We start from the raw sequence: 25,465 nt of genomic DNA on the forward strand, positions 1-25,465 counted from the left end.
TTCCACAAATGATAATGAAGCTGTAATGCCATTGGGAAACATCGAGCATCTCAACTTTTTCCGTTCGAACCGGATGTCTCTATTTTACCTTCTTCCTCTTTCAGTTATACGTAAAATTCTTTAATATTTTGTATTTAACCATTTTTTAATATTGATAACAATGAGAAATTTTTATTTTTTACAAATAAATAAAATTAAAGTTGCATAAGAGGAAGATTTTTTAAAAATTTGTCATTTAGGCCCTGTCCGACTATTCCAATGATGATAAAACCTAGATAATATTAAAGATCATGTAATTGTACATTGAAATGTAAAGTTTAATCGAAATCGTTAGAGCTCTTTAGGACAAAAATTGAAAAAATAAAAAAAATCTATTCCAAAAAGTGTTACTTCCGAGAGGTCGATTTTAACGAAAAATTTACTGTCACAGCTCCCGCCTTAAAAATGTAATTTCAGTTTCATAGGACTTTTCATTTTTGAAATATATAGGTAAGTGAAATTAAAAAACACATACCTAGCTCGTTGTAGAATTTCAAAGGTGTTGAACTTTCCCACTTCAACTGGCTGGTTGGCAAGTTCCTTGGGTGGTATAGGGTTAGCAGGGTTGATGATGAAGAAAGACTGAATATAGGAGAGAAGCATGATAGGCAAAGATGCACCACCGTCTGGTAATAGGGCAACCCGCTTTGCTACTCGTTCAACATTCAGGAACCTGTTCCGTAGTACTGAATCCGGATAAACACCACGTAAACGTGCTTCTTGAGGTATTGAAGCTACCACTGCATCAACCATCTCGTCGTCCGGAGCTACCAACATACACAAAACATACAACCTCATACCATCTCGATGATAAAACCAGCTAACCCCCATTTAAAAAAAAAAATTAAAACAATTTATAAAATTAGTGAGGAATTACAGGAAGTAAAGTAATATTTTTAAATCATGATCTTCATACTTTTTTAAAAGTTCAATTACTTTTAAAGAAAAAAATGTTAGATAATATTCACACAAATAAACCTTCATCAATGTTACATCATTTTTCGATCCATTTAGAAATGTACATAAAAACTCCACAAATCCCTCCAAGTAAGGACCGGAATTTCTTAGGTTAATCAGGAGAACCAGTCAATCTGGAGTGTTTATAGAAAAACCTCCAATATTAATTTAGCTCATATATATATATATATAATACAACGGTTATATCAGCCATGTAAGGCCCACTAGACCGATCAGGTATAAAATAAAATAATAATGAAAATCAAAACAACCACAATGAATAGGCTGCTAAAAGGTACAGCCTGTAAAATAATAATGTTTGTAAATCAGAGATTCTACTTTTAATTTTATTCTTTTAAATAACACTTAAAATATTAATAAGTCAGTTAACCAATGATTTAATTACCAGCTGCAAATTTGATTGTAACAACTTTACAAGAAAGATCACCAAAGGTCAAGAAGATCACCAGAAGTACTCTCAAGCACTGGTAGGTGGTGCTGCTTTTCTGAAGCTGTCGTTTTGGACCCAGGTAAGTTGGTTTGGTCATGTTTTAGTAGAAAGAATTACTGATATAATTTCATTTTACTTATAATTTTGATAGGTAAAAGTAATAAAACATTTATACAAAATCAAACATATCTATATAAAAAAATTTCTTAAAACCTAATAATAAAATCAGTATTTTTCGGAAATACTATTTTTTTTTTTATATTGGAAATCCAAATCGCTTTGAAGTAGGATTATTCATTCAACTATTTATTTATAGTCCCACTAACTTTGTATCAAGTTCTAACAAAAAATCAAGACTCTTGTTAAACTGACAAGTAATCAAGATGTTTGGGTGATATCAGTTGTATTTTAATATATGATTTTTAAAAAAAAATGAAAACATTTCTATTCTGAAATTAATTTGAACCAATGGACAAATCTACAGAAAAGGAGTTATGAGCCGATCAAGAACACTCCTCAATACACCAATTACAAAGGTAGCAGCAACAGAATCATTAGACCCTGTCTTTGGGAATAGGTACCTGCCATAAATTTTATTAGGTTTCTGTGAAATATTTCTAATAAAAAAAAAATAAACTTAAAATGAATTATTCGTGTTAAATAAAACATAACCTTGTAGTAATGCTGGGAAAGATTGAATCCATATTCAACAGGATGTAACAAGAATTTTTATTCTTTCTACAATAAAATAAACAATTTTAAATACAATTCTATTCACACAGCTTTGTGAACTCAGATACATACGAATGAAAAACAAAGTTAAAGTACAGCTGCTTTTTGATAAGACTTCATAATCGTTTTTTTTTTCTAATTAAGTAGAAGAGTAAATATTTAAGGTGTAACAATATTTTATGAATTCCAAGGGAAAAAGGAAGTTCATTTGAATTTTTATTTAAAAGTCAATAATTCAAAAATTAAAATTGCCTCACTTGATTTAGATGTAGAGGAACTTTTTCTTGATAGAAAGATTTGATGAAGTGTTAAAAATATACAATCTATAATAATCACAATGCACCAAGGCAGTAATAATTTTTTGTTATGTTATACCACTAATATACGACTATGAAATAAATACCGGACATGATTCACAATTTAATTTACACCGTAGGTTTCAAACTATTTACATAGTAATGTTATTATTAACATATATATTCCATCAACCCCCCTGACAGAGACTGTTTTAAATAAACTTAGTCCATCGTAAATGATGCATAAATGTATTTCCGATGATTCGTAACTTAAAGAGACGGAAGGAGGAACAGCTGCCCGGTATAATATTTCTGAAGATATCCAGTCTGACAGGTAGCCGGGAAATGTGTGCATTAAGAGCACTACGAGTAGGCAAGGCCTGCTGCAGATGCGTGAGCCATCAAAGCTATAGCCGCCTGCTGCGTCTCCAGGAATATCCTTGTCTCGTTTATCCAATCTTTAGCAACTACGTGTGGAGCACCTTCAAGCAGCAACATATAGCGCAGGGCTTGAGCGAAATCGCCTCGGTCTACCCAATACCTAGAATAAAATTGGCAATATGATAAAAACACATAACTACAGAATTAATAACAATTAAATGCTCAGATTAATTCTTAGATGCAAACTGCTCAAGAAATCAACAGATCTTAGTTACAATAATAATTTTCTTTCATTATTTTATTTTTTATGTTATTTACAATAATCTTTCACTATTATAATGCTGAATAACAACGTACAAACTGAATCAACAAATTAAATTGTATGTTTAATGACTTCTTTTATCATTGTAAGAAAATTATACGATAAGATGTATACAAATATTATAAATTAAAATGTGAAATTATAATAAATCTTTGGATAGATAAATGGTAGAATTATAAAAAAAAAGTCTGGTGAGGATCACGCATCACACAGCTTTCACTTGCATTGCTAAGTTTTGAGTAGATTGGTGAACTCATGATAAAGTTATCGCTATTTTTGTGAATTTTGAAAAAAAAAAAAATTTAAGGCCAGAGAAGGAAAAAATTATGAACAAGAAATGTTTATTTTTCTGTTGCCATAAAAATTCATATGTTATAGGGTTTCTTGACATAGGAATAATGAATATAAATTTTATTCCAGCCAAGAATACATTTCCACAAATGATAATGAAGCTGTAATGCCATTGGGAAACATCGAGCATCTCAACTTTTTCCGTTCGAACCGGATGTCTCTATTTTACCTTTTTCCTCTTTCAGTTATACGTAAAATTCTTTAATATTTTGTATTTAACCATTTTTTAATATTGATAACAATGAGAAATTTTTATTTTTTACAAATAAATAAAATTAAAGTTACGTAAGAGGAAGATTTTTTAAAAATTTGTCATTTAGGCCCTGTCCGACTATTCCAATGATGATAAAACCTAGATAATATTAAAGATCATGTAATTGTACATTGAAATGTAAAGTTTAATCGAAATCGTTAGAGCTCTTTAGGACAAAAATTGAAAAAATAAAAAAAATCTATTCCAAAAAGTGTTACTTCCGAGAGGTCGATTTTAACGAAAAATTTACTGTCACAGCTCCCGCCTTAAAAATGTAATTTCAGTTTCATAGGACTTTTCATTTTTGAAATATATAGGTAAGTGAAATTAAAAAACACATACCTAGCTCGTTGTAGAATTTCAAAGGTGTTGAACTTTCCCACTTCAACTGGCTGGTTGGCAAGTTCCTTGGGTGGTATAGGGTTAGCAGGGTTGATGATGAAGAAAGACTGAATATAGGAGAGAAGCATGATAGGCAAAGATGCACCACCGTCTGGTAATAGGGCAACCCGCTTTGCTACTCGTTCAACATTCAGGAACCTGTTCCGTAGTACTGAATCCGGATAAACACCACGTAAACGTGCTTCTTGAGGTATTGAAGCTACCACTGCATCAACCATCTCGTCGTCCGGAGCTACCAACATACACAAAACATACAACCTCATACCATCTCGATGATAAAACCAGCTAACCCCCATTTAAAAAAAAAAATTAAAACAATTTATAAAATTAGTGAGGAATTACAGGAAGTAAAGTAATATTTTTAAATCATGATCTTCATACTTTTTTAAAAGTTCAATTACTTTTAAAGAAAAAAATGTTAGATAATATTCACACAAATAAACCTTCATCAATGTTACATCATTTTTCGATCCATTTAGAAATGTACATAAAAACTCCACAAATCCCTCCAAGTAAGGACCGGAATTTCTTAGGTTAATCAGGAGAACCAGTCAATCTGGAGTGTTTATAGAAAAACCTCCAATATTAATTTAGCTCATATATTCAACAAAAATTAATATATGATGAGATTAGATTTATTAGACCAATTTAAAATAACTTTCAATGAATTCTTTATACATATTATTTAATTTAAGTGTACAAGTCTTCTTCTTCTAAGTTTTTAATGGTAATCAAAAAGGCAATTTTTCTTCTTTTATTTTACCAAACAGTGTTTTTTAGCACTTTATTTTTTTTAATCACTTTCTACCACAGATTAACTGAGAAGTTGGTTAAATAGAGACCAATTAAGTGGAATTCTGCTGCATATATTTTTATGTAAAAATGCCTCTTCTCTAATTTTTTAATCATGTAATATGATGCAGAGGTACTATTTCTAGTTTTATTATATTCATATAATTCAGAAAAAAAAAGAAAGTTTCCTTTAATTAAATTTGAAATTTTAATTGATTTTTTAGGCCAAACAGGCAGATCATTTGAGAAAAAAAAACACTAATAACAAATAGTATTAAAATATATTTAAGAATAAACTGAAATCAAGCCAAATAGTATTAAGATAAAAGGAAAAAATGGGTGAAATCTAAACTAAAAAGTTGCTCACCACCAGCCTTTAGAATAAGATTCACTTCATTTTCCAACGGTTTCATGACTTCTTCAGCAGGAGGCACAGATCCGCCAGGTCCACGTAGCGCGGCTTCCAGTGCCTGACAAGCTGCCCACAGTGCTTGGGATGCACGGGCCTTACGATCAGATGCAGCACGACCTTTAAGAATAAAATGCTAAATAAGCAACATTTAGTTTTCCTAAGACGGTAATGATATTACTAAAAGCAAATCATTTTATTCTATAATTTTACAATTTTAAAACCACTCATACTTAAATTATTCAGAATAAGAAAAAAAAAGTAATAAAATGGCAGATATTAATTTGAAATTGACCAGCCACTCACTACGTGACTTGCTTTAACTCAAACAAGAAAGTGGGAGGTGCTTACTAAGGTTAAAGATAAGAGAGTTTGTCATTTAATAATATATTCAAAGACAACTAAAGCTCAATTTCCTCAATGATAGGGACATTGACAGCAGTCGTACTTGAGAATTTGCTTGATGGCTGGCAGTACTATCAACTACATGCACTTGCGCAAAAACAAACTATTGCAGTTAGAGGAATATCATATCTTACCAACCTTATACATAACTTAAAAACTTGTTTGTCCATGGTGACAGTTTTTTTTTTTAAATATTTAATAATTAATTTCTATAATTCATTCACAAAGTTGAACTGATAGTGAGGTTAGGTTTACACCTGGAGTGGAGTGATGGCCCAGTCCAAAGGATAGTCTAAATCACTGACTAAAAAGAAAAATTCACCAATTAGATTGTTTTGTGCTGATTACAAATTTTAACTTTGAGACATCTAATTTTCCCAGAAAATATTCAAAAAATTAAAAAAAATAACTCAAATATTAACATCTAATCAGCTTTTTCCTTAGCATGAAAACCATGCATTTTTTTTTTTTTTTTTTTAGCAACATTAACTTATGCTAAATTAAGCAAAAGTAATTATATTACTTTTTTTAAATCTATAATTTTTTTGTCCCAGGAGCAATTGCTCTAAATTACTTAATAAAAGGATAAGTCAAATAAGGACCTATAAGAGACTTCAATGGAAAGTTTTGAAAACATCCTGAAAATTTGCTTATTAATGTTTTTTTAGAACATTGATTATAAATTCAAATTTGTGACCTCAAATTGATCAAGTTATTTCAAAATATATATATATTGCTATTATTATAGAACCATGACCTATATATTATTTTATACCAAACTGAAGAAGAGAAAATTGCCTACATTTAATAAATTATTTGGTAAAACACTTGGAAGATACTCATGGAACCCCAGTATTCAACAGAAACCAATTTGGAAATCATTGCTCTAAACAGATCATTGACATTTGACATAAAACTTACATTTCCCTTAGTTTTTTAAAAGACTCGTGTGTGGATTTATGTATTCTCAACATTCTCGAATGTTTTCTTATCAAATGACAAGCGATCGCAAGCACTCTAGCCTTTCACTAGTAGTTGACCTATTGTAGACTGGCAAGATAAACCAACCCTAGTTCAATCACATTATCCTTGGCACAGTCCCTAGGGACACAGCAGCCCTCATCCTTTCTGCCCTTTAAAAAGCAATCTGATCACTTCACTGATAGTAGCCCCCGATTCCTTTGACCTATCTTAACACTTATTCAAAGGAATAGAAGAAGGCTGACTAATGTTGTCACTGAATAAGATGTTAGTGACTTTTAACCTACTTTTGACACTACAAAGGAGAGGTAAAGAAATTCTTATAAAATTACATTAAACTAAAAACTATATTTCCAAAATACATAACTTTTTTTGTAGTAAATACTCAAATCTTGTTAGATCAAATAATTATTTAGACTTGGCATGGAATAATATAAACTGTCTAGACAACATAACTAACAAATAACATATAAAATAACCATATTTGTTTCAACTGTATACCTTGATAAACACTTTTCAACTTATTTTTTTTTATACTTATTTTTTAACGTTTCAGTATGTAATGAGAACCTGATATTCTAAGAAATAGAGGCTGACTATCATTTATTATTCACATCAAGTTTATTTTACAAAACATCTTAGATCTTTTACAAAATCTGGATTCTTTAGCCCCTGATAGAAGAGCTACAATTTAAAATTGCATTGAAAGTAATCATTCAGATTTTTATTATCATATTACCCAATTATAGAAAAAAATAGTACAAATCTTCTACCATGAGATAAATGCTCATGGGACACCTCTTGGGGGATAAAAAAAAGTAGGACACTCCTACAAATAGTTTGTACTATTAATAGTTTGTAAGTACATGAAATAACTCTAAAACAGCATACATGTCCCAGAACATTCCAGATGCTCATTTGAAAGATGAGTAAATTTCCTACAAAGCCTAAATGATAAAATAAAACATCTAGATCGACAAATATTGAAGGAGTAACAATATAATATTGTTATATCTGGAGTAGAAACATTTTGTTTTTAAATAAGCATATTGATGAACGCTCGTTCAGTTTGCCTGCCATATAAGTAGAAGTAGAGCGGATATAGATTAAACTAAAGTTGGACAGGCACGTCTCGAAGTTGGTCTCCGTCCTCGCGTGGTGGTTTCTGTCGGCCGTGTCACGTATCGATCGAAACCTAGCCAATGTTTTGCAACTTTTCTCTTTAGCCAGAGATAGCCCTAGTGCATACAGAATTACAAGACGTGGCAGACTATTTGTAATGGCTATATTTCAGTTTATTTTCATTTTAAAATTAGTTTCTTCATAATAATAATATGAACCCAAATGTTCTATCTCAATACAGCTAACAGTCTGATCTCTCTCCAGTGAAACTCCTCTAACCTCAAATATCCCGTCTGACGCAGCAAAGTCCTTAAGACAACATTTCGGCGACCATCTGAAGAGTTAACCCACTAGTTAAATGCTCATTACCTTAGTGATCCATTCCTTATCTATTTTGATAACAGTAAATTCTCACTTCAGACGCCATGAAACTATCTCTATATGTCCCTATTATGTTAACAAGAATCGCATCGCGCAGTTTTGCAAAAACTTAGGAGAAATATTTTACCTATTAGTTATTACTAGAACTCAATAAGATGAAAACGTAGATAAGCCGAAAATGTTTCTATAAATGAAGTAACTATTCCTAGAAACTAACATCAATATTTTTAGAAATTCATCTAAGTAAATCATAGTACAATTCCATTGCTGAGAACAATCATGATGGCCCACCAAAGTGGTGTAACTTATTAAACGCTTGAGGGAAGAACTGGTCTGGCCGACCATTTTCATTTAACTAGCTACCATTTTGTGTCTCTCATGAATTATGTATATAAAAAAAAAAGTGTTTCAAATCCAATTTGAATATACTTTCCGCCTTTAGAACGATTTTATTCAAACTTAACTGCCCTGCCTCTCGACCACGGACAAAGTAATCATCGTTCTATTGAAGTAGCCCTAGCGGTGTGCTTTTAAAAATTTAAACGATCCTCTACCCCTCACCCCTCTTAAGCTGAAACACCGCTGCGGATATTAAGGTAGCAGTGGCGTCGACAGCTGTTCCAGTCTGTGGCAGGATGACACAGATTTTCAGGAGATATTAACATCAGAATTAATTGCAACTTAAAGCCCACTAATTATTGACACTGTTTATTTTTCACAATATAACCTTCATATATAAGTTATGTACTCCAAGATAAAAAAACGTAGAACAGATCGTCGGACCACGGATTCATTTCGGCCTAGACATTACCACCCAATGAAAACTCGACTCTTTTACTCTGGTTATTTAAAAGATGACCTTCCCCATAGCCAGTACGTCAATAAATATTAGTTCGAATTTTCGTTCTCCTATGAGAGTGGATAATTTAACAATATTTTTCTGTTTATCTTCAATATCATTTCTTTTATATTTTTCAGTAATATCTGTTTAATAAATACACCACTCTGCCTTACGGGAAAACTCAGACGGAATTCGTCTACTGTTGACGGTTAAGTACAAAGTAAAGCACTGAACTAATTTCTATCTCGATGTTAACAAATATAGTGTTACGGTTGCCATGGTGAAATAAAAACACTGGCGACATCTGCGTAGACAAGGGGTGTTACGGTTGTCATGGTGAAATAAAAACACTGGCTAGATCTGTGTAGACAAGAGGTGTTACGGTTGTCATGGTGAAATAAAAACACTGGCTAGATCTGTGTAGACAAGAGGAGTTACGGTTGTCATGGGAAAAACAAAACAGGACCAATATGACGAGTGGGTTTTGTTTTTGTGAAGGTGACAGTTTGATTTTGGAACACGTTACGATTGTTCAATGTGAAGTGGTAATAGTTTAAAGGCCCTCTGTCTTTACTGTTTGAGTCGGAATATCACCATATGAGAAATGTTGTCATATATGTTTTGTTTTTCAAAATTATGGTGTTTTACTTTAATAGACGGTCATTAACACTAGAAGTAGAGATATAGTGGAGTGCGTAGCAACGAATCTTCAGCACGTCCTGGATAGGAGAGTTGCGGCATTACATCATTAGAGATAACATCTCTATAATCCTGGAGTGGTGAGACGGTGACCGGAAAGGAAATATCGGACAACCTTATGCTCGGCCAGGAGTGCACCCAAGGACTACGTGGGGTTTGAACTAAATTTTATTTTGTTTTTATTTTATATTCATTTGTATACTCTTTTGGATAATAATGTAAATATAATTATTAAGGTTAAGCATTTAAGTTAAGGTTAAGTCAACCTATAAGTTTTAATTGTTTTATTAATTGATAAGAATTCTTTTTTTTTCCTTTTTCATTCTCTGTATATATATTTCTTCTTATTATTAAACTTTTGTACATATAGTTCTACTGTTTTTTCTCCGCTTTCAACTTGTTAATTTACTTATGTTATTTCTTTTTTTTGTTCAGGGAATATTACGATAATTCAACAGGTGGGTAGGTAACACCCCTAGGTTTTCTGTTATCTACATGTAAAGGTATTCGCCAGTGGTCATAATTCAACAATTGTTTATATAGTGGTATATTTTAGCTATATTGTGGGCATAATGCTTCGGGGTTTTCGTTATTTCCAAGAAAAAATAACGTGGCGCCTAAGGAGTAACTCTTTATTGTTTTATCTTTTTTTCCTTTTGCGATTATATATATTTTTTTTATTATTTTCCTTTAACTCACCCCCTTCTCCGCTATAAACGATAAACATATAACTACGGATAAGTCAAAATGTGCGGTTATAATAGAGTGTGCATGGTAGATGAGAATTCTAATATACATCTTAAGCACAGAATAATAAATTCTGTTCAGGGTTAAACGGTCAGGGTCGGAAGAAATAGTTGACGTATCTCTCTCTTGGGAACCATTCTTCTGAAAACTTTTCGCTTTTTTTTTTTTTCTTTCCTGTTTTTCTCTCGCGGGTTTTTCTCGTGGGACAAGGGGGAAATAAAAGGGAGTGGAGACGGTTCCTAAAAAAAAATAAATAAATAAAATAAGAATATATAGCGATATATCCCAGTCCTTCATTAACCGAATCTTTAAAAGACTTAATAAACAACGAATTTATTTAATAAATCTTTTATACATAAGAAGAGTCACCTCTTTAAAATTAAATTGGTTTATTTATCGAAGTCAGGGCATTGTATATGATGGTTTAAAAAAAAAAAAATAGGTGCTCTCTAGAACCACTCTACTCATACTTCACACACCACATTACAATGATATTTAACATTTTATCTTGCCACATAATTCATTTTGAAAAATGGAATTTGGTCCGGGTGCGGTCAAATTAAACTCAAATAGTAAATTGGTATACTATTTGTATTTGAGCCAATGTTTCGCCCCACGTTGCGGGACTTCGTTCTGCATTTCAGAAGCCCACTTTCCTGTCATATCTTTTATTCTTGTTTTTCTAAATTCTCACCCCATACTTGGTTTAATAATTTTTATATTTACTATTCTTCCTTTTTCTTTTATATTTACGTATCTTATTTTTTAATTTATATTAGTTTTCTATACATTTTATTTTGTTTCTATACAGTTTATTTCTATTTTATTATTTTTTTTTTAATTTATTATTTTTTTTTAAATATTTTTTCTCCTCCTCTATTATGTATATTATCATTTATTGTTTACCTAATTTTAATATTTTTTACATTGTTTACTTTAAAATTCATTTCAAATGTGACGTACTTAACTGCCATCCCCACTCCTCCCAATACAAACGGTTCACTCTGACTTTGACTTCCGTCAAAACAGGTATGAATTCTGTCTCGTACATTTTCATTTTATTTTATTCATATCCCTTTTCATCACTTAATTTGTACTTTCTTGAACATTTCTTCTCTTTATCTGTTACTATTACCATTTCCATTTATTGTTTATAACCTTTAATTTTTACGTTTCATTGTATACCCTTGTTATTTTCCACTTTTGTTTTTTTTTTACTTATGTTAAGTGTTTGTATCTTTTTTAGCCCTGACGAAACCCTGCAACGTAGGGCGAAACGTTGCCTCAAATTAAAATAGTACACCAATTTACTATTTGAGTTTAATTTGACCGCACCCGGACCAAATTCCATTTATTGATACACACGGTCAATCAGCAATCTTCCAATAATTCATTTTGCCATATTTAATGTGATTCATATAATCATGTTTTATACTACATTCGGTTTTAGAACGCAGAATTATTTTTATTTAAAGAAAAATCGTAATATTTTTCCATTTACCTATGTAATAAATTTGTAATTTGCATGTAAACCTTAATGTACTAAAAAAAATGTAATCTTTAAATAAATTCTCCTTGCAGGTGTTCTCATTTTATTCTTATGAGACAACCATTGAAAAATCATGGAGTTTCTCAAAATATTAATTGAAATTTCGAATCCAAGAAACTAAAAATACATCGGAAGCCAAACATTGATTTTAGAGGTTAAAAAAATCAATTTACATCCATTTTTAATTATTTGTAAACAATACATAACCACAATTTAAATTTGTGAAGGTAAATATTTCTTTCATCATATAATTAATGATTATCAGAGATGATAAATAAATAAATTTAATTTATAAATGATAAAACAAATATAAGTATTTTAAAACAAGATCTATAAATTATTAATAGGATTCCTATAAAGCTTGGTAAGAACAAAAAAAATATATAAAAATATCAATCTTTAAGAACAAAATCAAAAAGCCGTTCTTGAAATAGAAGCATATGCAAGAAATTATATCTTTGCATAGTTAAACGAAAACAAAGGATGAAATGTAATAAAATTTATACTAGACCACGTTTACTCTAATCTACACCATTGAATCCACTAATTAGACGAGCCGTTTTCGAAATATAGGCTCGTTGAGGAAAGTCAATTTGATATTAGATCCCTAATCCTCAAATTTCCACCAACACGGCCAAATCGGACACGAATTGAAAATAAGTCGATTGAAAATTAATTCGATTAAAAAAAATTTAAACTAAATTTTTACTCATGAGTTTTCAACATAACTAAAATTTCATTGGAAAAAAAATGACTAAAAGGTCTGAATGAATTTTTAGTCATACACGTGAAACGAAATTAACGCATCAAAATAAAAAAGTTGTCGTGAATTGATCATGAATAAAAACTAAAGTGAGTAACAAAAAATTATTATTTTCAATTGCTAAAAAGTAATAGTCGTATCATTTTCCTTAGATGTTGAATTTCAGAACCTAGGCATACCTAGACCATTTGGGGCCCCCATTTGACATATTTATTTTTGAGGTCCAGGGTAATTTCTTTTGAAGGCATGCGATGAATATTATTTTTGGGGTTTAGTTTATGGGGTCCGGGTCAGATTTATATTTGGGGTCCGGGATGGAATTATTTTTGGGGTTTGGGGAGGGGTTTTTTTTCCGGGGTAGATTTATTTTTGAGGCATGCAATGAATATAATTTTTGGGCATTGGGCGGATTTGTTTTGGGGGTCCGTGGTAGATTTATTTTTGAGGCATGCGATGAATATAATTTTTAGCCCTTGGGCTTTTTTTGGGGGGTTTTCAGGGTAGATTTATTGTTGAGGCATGATCAATATAATTGTTGGGCCTTAGGCGAATTTGTTTTTGAGGTCCAGAGTAGATTTATTTTTGAGGCATGCGATGAATATAATTTTTGGGCCTTGGGCAGTTTAGTTTATGGAGCCCGGGTCGGATTTATATTTGGGGTCCGGGATGGATTTATTTTTTAAGTCCAGGGCAGGGTTTTTTTTTTGGACCTGGTATCGGGAGCTGATATAATTTTTAGTTTTAGGAAATTTATAAAATATAAATGATATAAATAATTGGTAATCTATAATGATTTAAAAAAAAAATTTATAATCATAGATATATAAAATTGTATTCACTTGAGTGGATACAATTTGAAGGTCTTGGATAAATTTGTTCTTGGGGTCCGTGGTGAGCTGTTGTTCAGGACCCTGGGTGGGTTATTTTTGGGGCTCGGGGTGGATTTATTTTGGGTGTCCAGGGCGGGTTTTTTTTTTTTGGATGTGGTATCGGTGGGGGGGGGGGGCTGATACAATTTTAAGTTTTAGGACAAATATATAGGAACAATGTTTTCCTGCCTATCGCCACCTAACGTTTGGCCAGGTTGATATTTTGTGACAGTTCAATGTCAAGGTGTCTACATGTGACAGTTAAATGTGGCATTTAACGTGACTGTTAGTCAGCTGACATTACTTGTACTATAAACAATCACGCAAGACCCAGAGCGACATTGCTGTCACAACAGTGAATGTCTTCAAGACAGTAACTATCAAATAGTTACATCATGATTGTGGTTAAAACTTTTGCCAGAATAAGGAAAAGTGCACGATAGTTCACTGTCTAGGTGTATATGTGATAGTTAATCCGACAGTTGCTTCACTAATGTTCTTTGTACTATCAACAATAACGCCAGAACTAGAGTGACAGTGCAATCACGACTGTAATAATCATATAGTTACGGTAATAACGATTCTTCTTCATGAGTGGGAAAAGTGGCCAGTATTAATTGGATAAATCCAGATTAGACCATTTCCTTTTATATAGAGAGATTCTGTAGTTACCGTAAATTCCTGTTTATCAAGATCTGCCATATTCATAACCTGAGTTAACAGGAACTTTTTTTTCATTCAGGTAATTATGTTCTTGTTTAAAATAAACCGATATCAAATTATAATACAAAGTGTTAACATATACTTGTGATTTTAATATCCACAATAATTTAATATACATTTATAAAAAAAAATTAACAAATGAAACCTGTAAATTAGATTGTACTTTAAGTGGGACTTACACAATGGTCAGGGAGAAATCATCGGTTTAGCATTAAACCTGATATTCCCCAATACCATTGATTTTTTATCCATCTGAGCAGCCCATCCTTGAACTGTTCATCTTATATTAATATCTTTTTACTTCTATGAGGTTAAACTATAATTAAAAACTATTATAAAATAGATGATTGATAATATGTAAATTAGAAGGCAGTTTTTGTTTCAATAAAGAAAAACTATTGAGAAATAATTGAAAATATTTCTTAATAACCGACAGTTCGGCCAACATTGCTAGTCTTCATTATGAATATTTTCATCCTGTACATCTCCATCAATCACAACAGCCCTGCATGAAGACCTGCAGTATGGGTCAAAAATCTTGCCTATTTATAAATAGTTGAAACTATTTCTATGAAATTTGGGTCATCTTCTAATTTTATAAAAAACTAATCAATAAGGTTTGAAAATTGCATAGAAAAACAGACATGCCAGAACTATGGTGACATACATGGGCAGTTGTAATTACTATTGTTCCGAAAATATAGTTATTTTTCTGGCCGAGACAGGTGTCTTAGAATGACGGCAAAATTGACAGTTTTCACTAATACACACTCAGCTTTCCTTCCGTTTTGAACAACATTTCAACACTTTTTTGAAGAATGATGAGAAAATCTACAGTACTTTAGATTATAATAAACTTTAAAAAACCTAAATCCAACTTTACATTCAATATTATTTTAAAAGCCATGTAGCACATAATTTGTATTAAATAAAAATCATGTTAAATTCTTTAAATTAACTCCTGATAGACTAATCACAGTTCTTGTGAAAATAGGGATAGTAATTTTCATTTTTTTTTTTTTATTTTGTATGATATATACTGTCTGTAAACTGAAAAAATTACTTTATCATACCACCTCTAATCCAAAATCTGACTTACATAAAATAGATCTGCAATATTATGAAGGATAAACTGAGATTGAGAAAGATGGCATATATTCTGCATGTAATTTATAATAAGTGGAATGTTACTGAGTAAAAAGACATCGTTATTTTTCTTCTTCATACATCATTGCTATCCTAAGAGCTTGCTTTAAACACACTATTTGTAACCTAAACTGGTCACCAGTAATGCCTTGAAATGTCAATGATAACTTCAATTCTAAAATCTTCCAACTTTTCTAATCACTATTTTCTCATCAATATTTCTTGTCTATGAAATAAAATACATAATTTTCTCATAATAAATGGAATATGGTCCAGGTGTGGTCAAATAAAACTCAAATAGTAGTAACTATTTTAATTGATCCAACATTTTGTTCCACATTGCAGGGCTTCGTCAGGGCTAAAAAAGATACTCACTTAACATAAGTAAAAAAGTAAATGGAAAATTACAAGGGTATACAATTAAACGTAAAAATTAAATAAGAAAAATAAAAAGTTATAAACAATAAATGAAAACAGAAATAATAACAGATAAAAAGAAGAAATATAAAAGAAAGTACAAACTAAGAGATGAAAAAGGGGATAAGAATAAAATCAAGAATAAAGGAAGCAAATGAACAAAACAGAATTCATATTCATTATTAGAATTCATTGATCATTTTCTTCCTCTATTCTTATCCCCCTTTTTCATTTCTTAGTCGTTTGTACTTTCTTTTATATTTCTTCTTTTTATCTGCTACTATTTTCCATTTACTTTTTTATTTATCCTAAGTGTTTGTATCTTTTTTAGCCCTGACGAGGCCCTGCCATGTGGGGCGAAACGTTGGTTCAATTAAAATAGTTACTACTAGTTTTATTTGACCACACCCAGACCATATTCCATTTATTAATACACCCAATAATTAAATCATATTTTAAACCATTATCCTCAAGAGTGTTAGAATACGGCATGTTCATAATAAACATTCAATCGTGAACAATAGGAATGCAATGCAGCTATATTTTTTTTTATTCTGGATTTTATTGACTAGGAAGTTGTTTGTTCTACTTATTTTTCACCACATCTTAATTTATTTTTAGAATTAAACTCTTTATTACTCAAATTTTCATTATAGATTACATTTTAAAAAAAAGTTATATAACATGATTAGGAAGGAATGCAAGGGAGTATGGAGGAAGGAAGTCTTGAATCTCACTAGTCAAAGGCGTTTGGCCATGCATACAAAAAATATTTCTGAAAGTAGAGAACCCTGAGGTAGTTGTTTGTGCCGAAGGAAATGTGAATCTTTAAGGTTAGAAAAACCCTAATCTAACAAGTATCAGAAAATTAATTTCTGATATAATGACAGGTGCTTCCTTACACTAAAAGACACTACAGCAGTTGTGGAAGAAGCTTTATGCTATATTTGAAAAAATATTTTAAAACTGAACAAAATAGGTTTATAAGGTAACTAAAAATAAAAACAAAACCTTAACAAAGAGACTAGTACCATCTCAAAAGAAATATTTATTTTATGACACCTAATAATTAGAATACCATTTAAAAGAATGGTGGGTATTGCATAATTTTAAAAACAATTACAAAACTAAAATGATTTTCAATTATTATACCCATTTTCTTATAAAAAGTAGTCAAGATAGGGAAGATACAATTGAAACTAGACTAGAAATATTATATTATTCACAAAACTACAACATACTTACGACAGCTACAACATAAAATATGCATGCCAAGAATGTGATTATTGGACAAACTTAATTAAAACTAAGCATGCTATTATCGTTAACAACTACATACTAAAACTATAGGAGACATGAACAACACAATAGGTAATGATCAATGAACTTTGGAAATCCTTCGACTGAAGAATTAGTTAAAAAACATAATTAAATAACAAAATTACCATTCGTACCTTTCTGCTGATTTGATTGTATGTTTTGAGAAAGTGACTAATAAAGCATATTTTAAACAAGCTGAAAACATATATAACTAGCAAGCTGAAGTAGGAATAGAATGAGGGATACACTAGAAAATTTTAAGAACAGTCATAATATAAAGAAAAATAAATTCAGAAACAATAAGAATAAAGAAAAAAATATATAAGAATACTAAGATTTGTAAGAGAATAATTACAATAAATGTAATAATTCTGATAAGATTCCTTTCCTAATTTCATGCACTCAGATGCACAATGAATTAAGTAATAAATGACTCACCTAGGTGAGCTATCAGCATCAGATTAAAAAAAAAAAAAATACATTAGAATAAGTTATTATATTTTTTTAAAAAAAAAAATGTTGAAAAATATTAAATAACATACAGCAAAACATCTTTATACTTTACATTATCCTAATTTAGGTTAGATTTTTGGTATAAAAATAAGAATTTAAGAAAAATGACTTCACATGATAATAATAAATAAAAGCCAATCTATACCATGAAAAGCTTAAAAAGACCCATTTAGTGTGATATACTAGTTTGAGAGGGAAAAGGTATGACTCCCTCCACAACCTATACCTTAACTTCACATGTTGAGCATGTTTAGGAAAAATGTTTTGATTTCAACAATGATAATTGATTTTCACAAATTTAGTTACTGTGACTGAAGCCTAAGAATAACTTCTAGCCACACTCTTGTGACAATTTTGCTGTTCATCGTTTATATTGTGTGAATTTGTCTTATATTTTTCAAATTATACATTTAACAGAAACAGTTTTTTTTTTTAATTTAATAGGATACTTTTATGAATCACAAAATATATAATGAAATTCTTAGGATGCTTTTTGTCTCCTTGAGAGTGCCCAGCCCGCTTATGTTCCATCTGTTAGGTTCTCTATCAACTTACCAAGCTAAACAATTAGGTATATTTTATTTTTATTTCAAAGTTAGACCTTAGTTTAATATTAGAAAACTAACACAATTGGATAGTTCAACGGAAAGATATCCTGAAAGTCCTCTACAACTAGTCATGTTTGGAAATAAAAGTATCTACTGTGCCATTAAAAAAAAATACTATTAATGTGTTCTCTTAAGTCCTTTAAACATTTTTCTCCATGTGAGACTACCAAAATTGCATTCCCAGTTTAGAAAAAAACAAAAGTTTTTTTAAGAAAAATAGTATCTATCTGTTATCATTTTATTTATTTCTAATAACCAGACATTTAATTATTTCTTCTCTTTTGCATATTTCTTATTCTATCTTACATTATGCTTAAATCCACATGAATCAGAAAGCCTAAATGTAGTCTAGTTTCTCCAATCTATCAATAATAAAAAATAAAAAAACTTTATTCTGGGACTAGGTCCTTTAAGAATAATACTTATTTATAAAGGCACAGAGATCACTTCTGACCAAAGGACATATTAAAATAATGACCCTAAAAAATATCTTAATTAGAAGGTAAAAGCAACTAGTACTCACATTTCATCACGTCATCGATGCCCCTCAGCCTGGCAACCATAGCTGCAACCTCTTCCTTGAACTTCATTCTCTCTTCATGCAATTTCTCATCTAACATTCTATTCATTTTCCTGTCCAATTCCTTCTCCTTCATGTCCACAACTTCAGCAAGATGATCAGAATGAGCTTCAGCCTGACGTTTTAACTGAACACGCATAGCCTTTTCACAATCAACCTTCACATTTAGAAGCTGTAAAAAATATTATTTAATTAGTACTTTTAAAAAAATCATTGGAGTTCTATCAACGAATAGATTCCCCACAAGTCTCCATCATGTCATTTTATAGCTCACATCACATTTACTTATTGTAAACATTTTTAATACAGTTGGTTATCCTAATCCTTTTTAAATTGTTATTATTTCCATTTTTGTCTAATACTTTTTTGTATTTCTTGTTTATTTATCCTTTTTAATTTACAACTTATTTTAATTTTTATAAATTTACTTTGTTCATTTTTATATAAAATTTTCATATATTTTTACGTCACTTTTAGGCACTCCTTAGTTCACATTTATTTCATGTTATCTTATTCCCTTACTCTGTTACATAATATTGGTTGTTTGTATCTTTTATAGCCCTGATGAAGCCCTGTAAAGTGGGGCGAAACGTAGGTTCATAATAAGTAGTTTATTTACTATTTTAGTTATTTTGACTGCACTCAGACCAGCTACCTTTTATTAATTATTATTATTGGTGCGACAGACCGTGGAGGTCCAAGGCCACGCACGATGTACGGGGGAAATACATCGCACTTTTTTTTATCCCTTTTCATGGTTTATTCATAGGGATGGGTTCATCACTCCGCCTACTTTTTGTGAGTGCCACCCATAGGCTAACAGGGCCTCACAAATGACCTGGGGAGGTTGTGAGTGAGTATTGTATACTGTTATGCTTTAAAAAAAAAAACGGGTAGAGCTGGGTACTCGAACTCACAACCTTCGGGTTGGTAGACAGGCGTGTAGCCACGCCGCTACCGTTGCCAGAGAAGGCAACCACAATTTAGAGCAAATGGAAATAATAATAAAAACATAGTTCATGAATTTCTATTAAAAAAAAAACTTTTGCCAAGTAATTCAGATGTAATTTACCACATCATACATCATACATACTCTTTTCTGGAATTCAAGGCCGATCTTCCTCCTTTCCTTGTCCACCTCTTGTTCAATCGCTGCGTCTATAGCAAGCGGGTCGCCTAGTTTGCTCTGTTCCAGAGCTTGAATCAACCTCAAGTTACCTAATGTCTGAAAAATATGGAAGAACGTATCAATACACTAAGTTTACAAAAATATACCTACACTAATACGTAATACATTATTTCTATTTTGGATAGTACTTTGATTATCTTCTTTCATAAATTAAAGAAACAGTTCATAAATAAAATGCTATTTCCAACTTACATCTAACTTATTCAGCTCCTTTTGGTAGAACAGGACCATCTGGTAAGTGTAAAGAAAGAATAAATCCATTTCTCCTTCATTGAAATTAGCTTTTTTGTCATTAATCCTGACATTTGGAAACAGTGTTTCTATCTCATCCTGAAAGAAAGTTCCATAAAAAATTTTCTTATATTTTCATAACGTAATAACTTTTTTTCATAACTTAAAGAGGTCATTACAATATTAAACTTTTTGTATGAATTATGAAATTAAATTTAACCAGGTATCACAACCATTATTTTTCTAACTGGCTCAGAATAATAATCCGAAATTTATTGTTGGGAATTTCACAGATAATAGATAGTCCTGAAATTATTCATTAAATTTTATTAATGTAAATGATGAAAGAATAATTTTATTAAGAGAATGATATCTCTAATCACTAGATCCTAATGGTTGAATTAATTAAAGCCGATCGATAAAAAAAATTTCAAAGGTTGAATTAGGTAGAAATAGAAATGATAGTTTACTGTAAACAACAAAAGTTATAAACTTTTAAACGTTACAACAGAGTCATTCAAATATTAACAAGAATGTGTTTTTAATTTTCTTTTTTTATTTGTTAATATAAGTGGTTAGCTGAAACTATATCATTTGTCAAAATAACTGCCATCCTTACTGATACATTTCTCCTAAGGAGTCATAAGCTTTTCTTCCCTTCTCTGTTCAAAGAAAGGGAGCCACTCATTGAAAGATTATGCATAAAACTCTCAATTTTCATGGTGTACTCTTAAATCCTCTTTCAATGGTCCAAAACATACAAAACTCAGACAGCAATAAATCTGAAGAATCAGGTGAGAGTTCAGGACTTTTCCAGTACATCATATCAGCCTTTTGGCGCATTAGATAAATAGTATGGGACTGGGCGCAATCATGCAGCAAAATGAAATCCTATATGCAATATTGTTATCATAAGTAGGCTTTGCTTGATCCAAGAAAGTGCAGTTGAAGGTATTATTAACTGTTCTCTGTTAATAAAGGAAACCCAGCAAAAGAACACTTCTAGAATCCCAGAACTTTTACAGCAAAGATGTTTTGGCTTTCACTGGGGTGGTTACTACAATTTTCCGCCATTCATTACTCACCTACTGCTTTCTGGAGGGTAATGGTGGACTGATTTATTGAGAGAATAACATTCCAGCCTGATAACAACCAAAGAGCCTTTGGCAAATATGGAGTTTCTTTATCCATCAAACAAAACACTCAGTATCCAATAAGCTTAAATTTTAGAAGGACCAAGATCATCTTGGATAGTTTAAAAATAATCTTAACACTGATATCAACTACGAAAGCAATTTCATTGGTGGTGAGAGGGTGATCAGCTACAATATGGCTTTGTCGAACTTAGCCTCGACTGGCGATCATTAGGTTAATTTTCCATTCTTTCTCATTCTTAACACTTTGACCATGGACGACAACAAAGTGTCATCAAGCCATGGCTTGGGAACATGTATGATGACAATGTGTAGATGTGTACCTGAGAGAGGTAAATTTTCTATATTGAATTCAGACTGGTGGAAAGAGCTCTATCAACTAAATTTCACAATAGACATTGTTCTGAATCGTGTTTAGTATTGTCCTAGCTTTGACCACCAACAATCGTTCAGGGTTCTGCCGCATTTAAGGATTTTCACACTCCTTCAAATTTCGTTTTGATATTTATCGAGGTATTGGAAATTATTAATATTATAAAAGTCTGCGATATGTCTTGTCATACCTGTGCCGCGTATGTCAACAAAGAGCACTTTGCAGGTGGCTAAGGGGCACAGGTCAAAGGGTCATTTCTGAACAAATTAATTAAGAGCAGGTATTGCCTGCTGGCTTTGTTGGTAGTCAGGTCAATTATAAATAACACATGTACCAAGACTTTTCTAAGTGTACCACCACTTTGTAACGTATTTTTATTGGGCGTGGCTGATGATAGCCAATGGGAAATAAAGTTCCGAAAAGGTAACACCTCTACGAACGAGAGGGGGATCTGACCAGGAAAAAGAGGCATTGAAGACAGAAGCAGGAGAGGCTACAGAAGTAAGAACACTGAAGAGAGGGCAAGATGCATTTTGACAAGACAAAGTCGTAAGAAGGGCTATGAGACCTGGACGCCACTCCTTATGAACAAGACGACACCTACATCTCACGGCATGAATCATTCAAATCAGCAGCTATAAGTATATATTAAACAATAAGTAATAATGTAATAATCATATTTTATGGCAACCATTTATCTAAATCATTTTAATAACATCATTTATCAATAAATTGTAAATAAATACTTAGTTCCTTTATGAAGTTTATTTACTATTATATTACATGGTAACACCCCTTATTATATTATATAGTTAATGGTAACAACGTTTTATAAATATAAATTGGTAACTAGTAAACACACAAAAAGCCTTGGGAAAAGAATCCAATTATAATAATAGTTTTGCAGGACTCCCAAGTTAATTAATTAAGTAACTTATTTTTGGATAATTGCTTTCAGCGATTATCCTGGCATCCCAACAAAATCCCAAACAGTACATAGCAGTTTACTATCAATTTTTATTTTTGTGAAGTATAAAAATGTATTTAATTATATATTATTTTATTATATAACACATTCTCAATAATATTTAGTAGATGTCAAAAAGATTTTTTTATTAAAAAAAATTATTTTTTTACATTGTTTTGGATTATTTCATATAGAAAATATGGTGATATATGATAACTTTCTAGAGCCCTTACTTAGTAATTCAGTTTAAAAAAAAACACAAAATAATATAAGCGGATTGGTTGTATCGACTCAGTGGCATATACAGGTGACAACAGTGGTATTACATTGGAAAAACAGATATTTAAACTTATACTTAGCTAAATATTACATTTTATACATTACCATTACATAATGACTATTTAATTTAAAAGAAAAGAAAATATCGCCAACAACAAAAATTGTGCTTTTTAGCGATTTCTCATGGGAGCCCAAGCAAAGTTCTAAGAGAAAGTTTTGTTCCAATGAAACAGTTCAGCCTACTAGGTTGTTTTCACTAAATTATGAAAGCAATCTCTAAAAAATATCAGCAGTGTTCTTCATGTGAAACAGGCTGGTTTCTCTTTTTCATATTAAAATCTTTAAGGTTTTTCTGAGAAATTTATTTTTTAAAATTAAAATCAATACTGAATGATAAATGAATATTTCATTTAATATTCATTTTTCTCAAATTTAAATCATTATACTGTGAATATATCTCCAAAAATTTAACAATTTACTCAGCTACATCAACAGTAATGAATTAGGTGAGCAAAAATTTAGTTTGAAACACCAACCTTTAGTATCAATACCATTACTTCTATTATTCCAATGTGCTGAAATATTTTTAGAAATGAGATTTGAAGACTTAGCAAACTACCTACATTAAAAAGTATTAAACAACATAATTAAAAGAACAATCCCAAGCAACCGATACAGCAATCAATAAGTAAACAATATGTAACATGTCATTTACAAATAGGTTTTTTAAAATCAAAAGATTCTATTTAAGCTTATTGGTTTTGGCTAGAGTATGTTTTAAAAACTATTAAAACTTACATTAAAATTTTTTCTAGCCTCCAAAACCTTGCTCCAATATTTTTCAGTGATGGAAGCTCTTTTAACCTCTTGCTCATACGTTTTCTTAGCATTAACTACTGCATCACTATTTCGCCTAATACTCCTTTTCACAGCATTCTTAGTATCTTCATCACCTGGAAATGCTGGGTCATCAAGCATTGCCCTGAACTTCTTCGAATTTTCGCTAATAAAAGAATATAAACAAAAAGCAATAAATCAAATGATAATCAAATAAATGAATTGTTTAATGAAAAGAAATTTTATATATATAAAGAGATATATAAGATGGTCAGGGTTGCGGTCAATAAGAACAAATAGTTTATAACTACAATGTATGCAACCCTGACCATCTTCTTATATTTAAAAATAAATTTTAACACTCCTACATTCTAATTACAAATACACTATCTTTCACTGGATCAAATACAACAAATTTTTACTTCATTACCATGAATACAATAAGAGAGTAATATATTAAGAGCATGTTTCATAACCTGATCATTCAAGTTAGGTATATAACAATTTTTAGAGCCCAACCAATTTTCAATTTTTATGGGTCAAATTATGAATGTTTTGTATCTATTCAATATCACAATACTGAAGAAATATTTTATTATACTTGACAATCTAAAGTTGTTATTTGTATAAGTCATATTCTCCTGAGTAATTGTAAAAAAAAAAATTATAAAAATATAGGAACTGTCTTCTGCGGAAGAAAAGTATTCTCAACTCTTTGTTGATTTTATATTAAATACAGGATTTGAAAGTTTGTGATCACATTTGATAGAATATAAATTTCTAATACTAGAAAAAATAAAAATGTCAAAATAACATTAATAAGTAGCACACAGCATACCTGATATAACAAACCAAAATAGAATTCATTAAACAAGGAGTTACAGGATCCAGTCAAATCTTAAATATTTTTTACTATAGACTAGGGGCATTCATGATCTTTAGTTTAACATGTTAAAGCGAAAAAGTTATATTAAAAGAAAAAATATTTTCTTCTTTAATCATGTTAAAACGATATAACATATAACATGATTGAGAGTCTGTTACTAAATGGAGAATGATGTTGCGCGACAGACCAGCTGAGCTCTACATCATAGAGCTAGGTTATTGTGCCTAGTTTATGTTTTGATTGCCTTAGTATTGTTTTGGACATTTTTAAACAGGACAATCAGTAGCCAAACTTTTACACTTCTACTTTTCACTTACTTTAGGCATATTGTAATAAATTACTTTAATCAAAAATTAGAAGTAAACAATAACAAGAAGTTTTGGAAGGAAAGGTTATAAAATAAGTTGTTCAGAAAATCCGCTAGGAGCTCATCTGCATTTAACCTTTAACATGACTTTAAATAAGACTGCTCACAATCCTATACTTATAACCTTTAACAT

The 25,465-nt window shown here is 30.8% G+C and overlaps 2 protein-coding genes across 2 annotated transcripts in view; both read right to left on the reverse strand.

Annotated features, from left to right (window-relative positions):
• Window positions 1–231: 231 nt before the first annotated feature.
• On the reverse strand, window positions 232–1,544 carry LOC106677981 (MICOS complex subunit Mic60-like). The gene is made up of 3 exons (XM_024361913.2): window positions 1,403–1,544; window positions 515–806; window positions 232–271 (listed from the first exon to the last, which is right to left on the reverse strand). The coding sequence occupies exons 1-3, from the start codon at window positions 1,542–1,544 to the stop codon at window positions 232–234; spliced, it is 474 nt and encodes a 157-aa protein (XP_024217681.2).
• Window positions 1,545–2,152: 608 nt separating this feature from the next.
• LOC106678012 (MICOS complex subunit Mic60) overlaps window positions 2,153–25,465 on the reverse strand; it is a 32,085-nt gene continuing 8,772 nt past the window's right edge. The window contains exons 8-14 of the mRNA XM_014416290.3: window positions 24,041–24,245; window positions 20,431–20,568; window positions 20,143–20,274; window positions 18,993–19,221; window positions 5,344–5,505; window positions 4,125–4,416; window positions 2,153–3,016 (exon numbers count right to left, since the gene is read on the reverse strand). Coding sequence (XP_014271776.1) covers window positions 2,839–3,016; window positions 4,125–4,416; window positions 5,344–5,505; window positions 18,993–19,221; window positions 20,143–20,274; window positions 20,431–20,568; window positions 24,041–24,245 — 1,336 coding nt within the window. The 3' untranslated portion in view covers window positions 2,153–2,838. The remainder of the gene's footprint in view (window positions 3,017–4,124; window positions 4,417–5,343; window positions 5,506–18,992; window positions 19,222–20,142; window positions 20,275–20,430; window positions 20,569–24,040; window positions 24,246–25,465) is intronic.

Source organism: Halyomorpha halys, unplaced genomic scaffold, assembly GCF_000696795.3.
Source record: "Halyomorpha halys isolate HHAL.00 unplaced genomic scaffold, Hhal_1.1 Scaffold9.1, whole genome shotgun sequence".
NCBI lineage: Eukaryota > Metazoa > Arthropoda > Insecta > Hemiptera > Pentatomidae > Halyomorpha > Halyomorpha halys.

Coding starts and splice junctions, on each gene's coding strand:
- LOC106677981 (XM_024361913.2), bottom strand. CDS start 1,544: ATGACCAAACCAACTTACCTGGGTCCAAAACGACAGCTTCAGAAAAGC. Junction 807..1,402: donor TACAATCAAATTTGCAGCTG/GTAATTAAATCA, acceptor GTATGTTGGTAG/CTCCGGACGACGAGATGGTT. Junction 272..514: donor GAAATTCTACAACGAGCTAG/GTATGTGTTTTT, acceptor AATATTATCTAG/GTTTTATCATCATTGGAATA.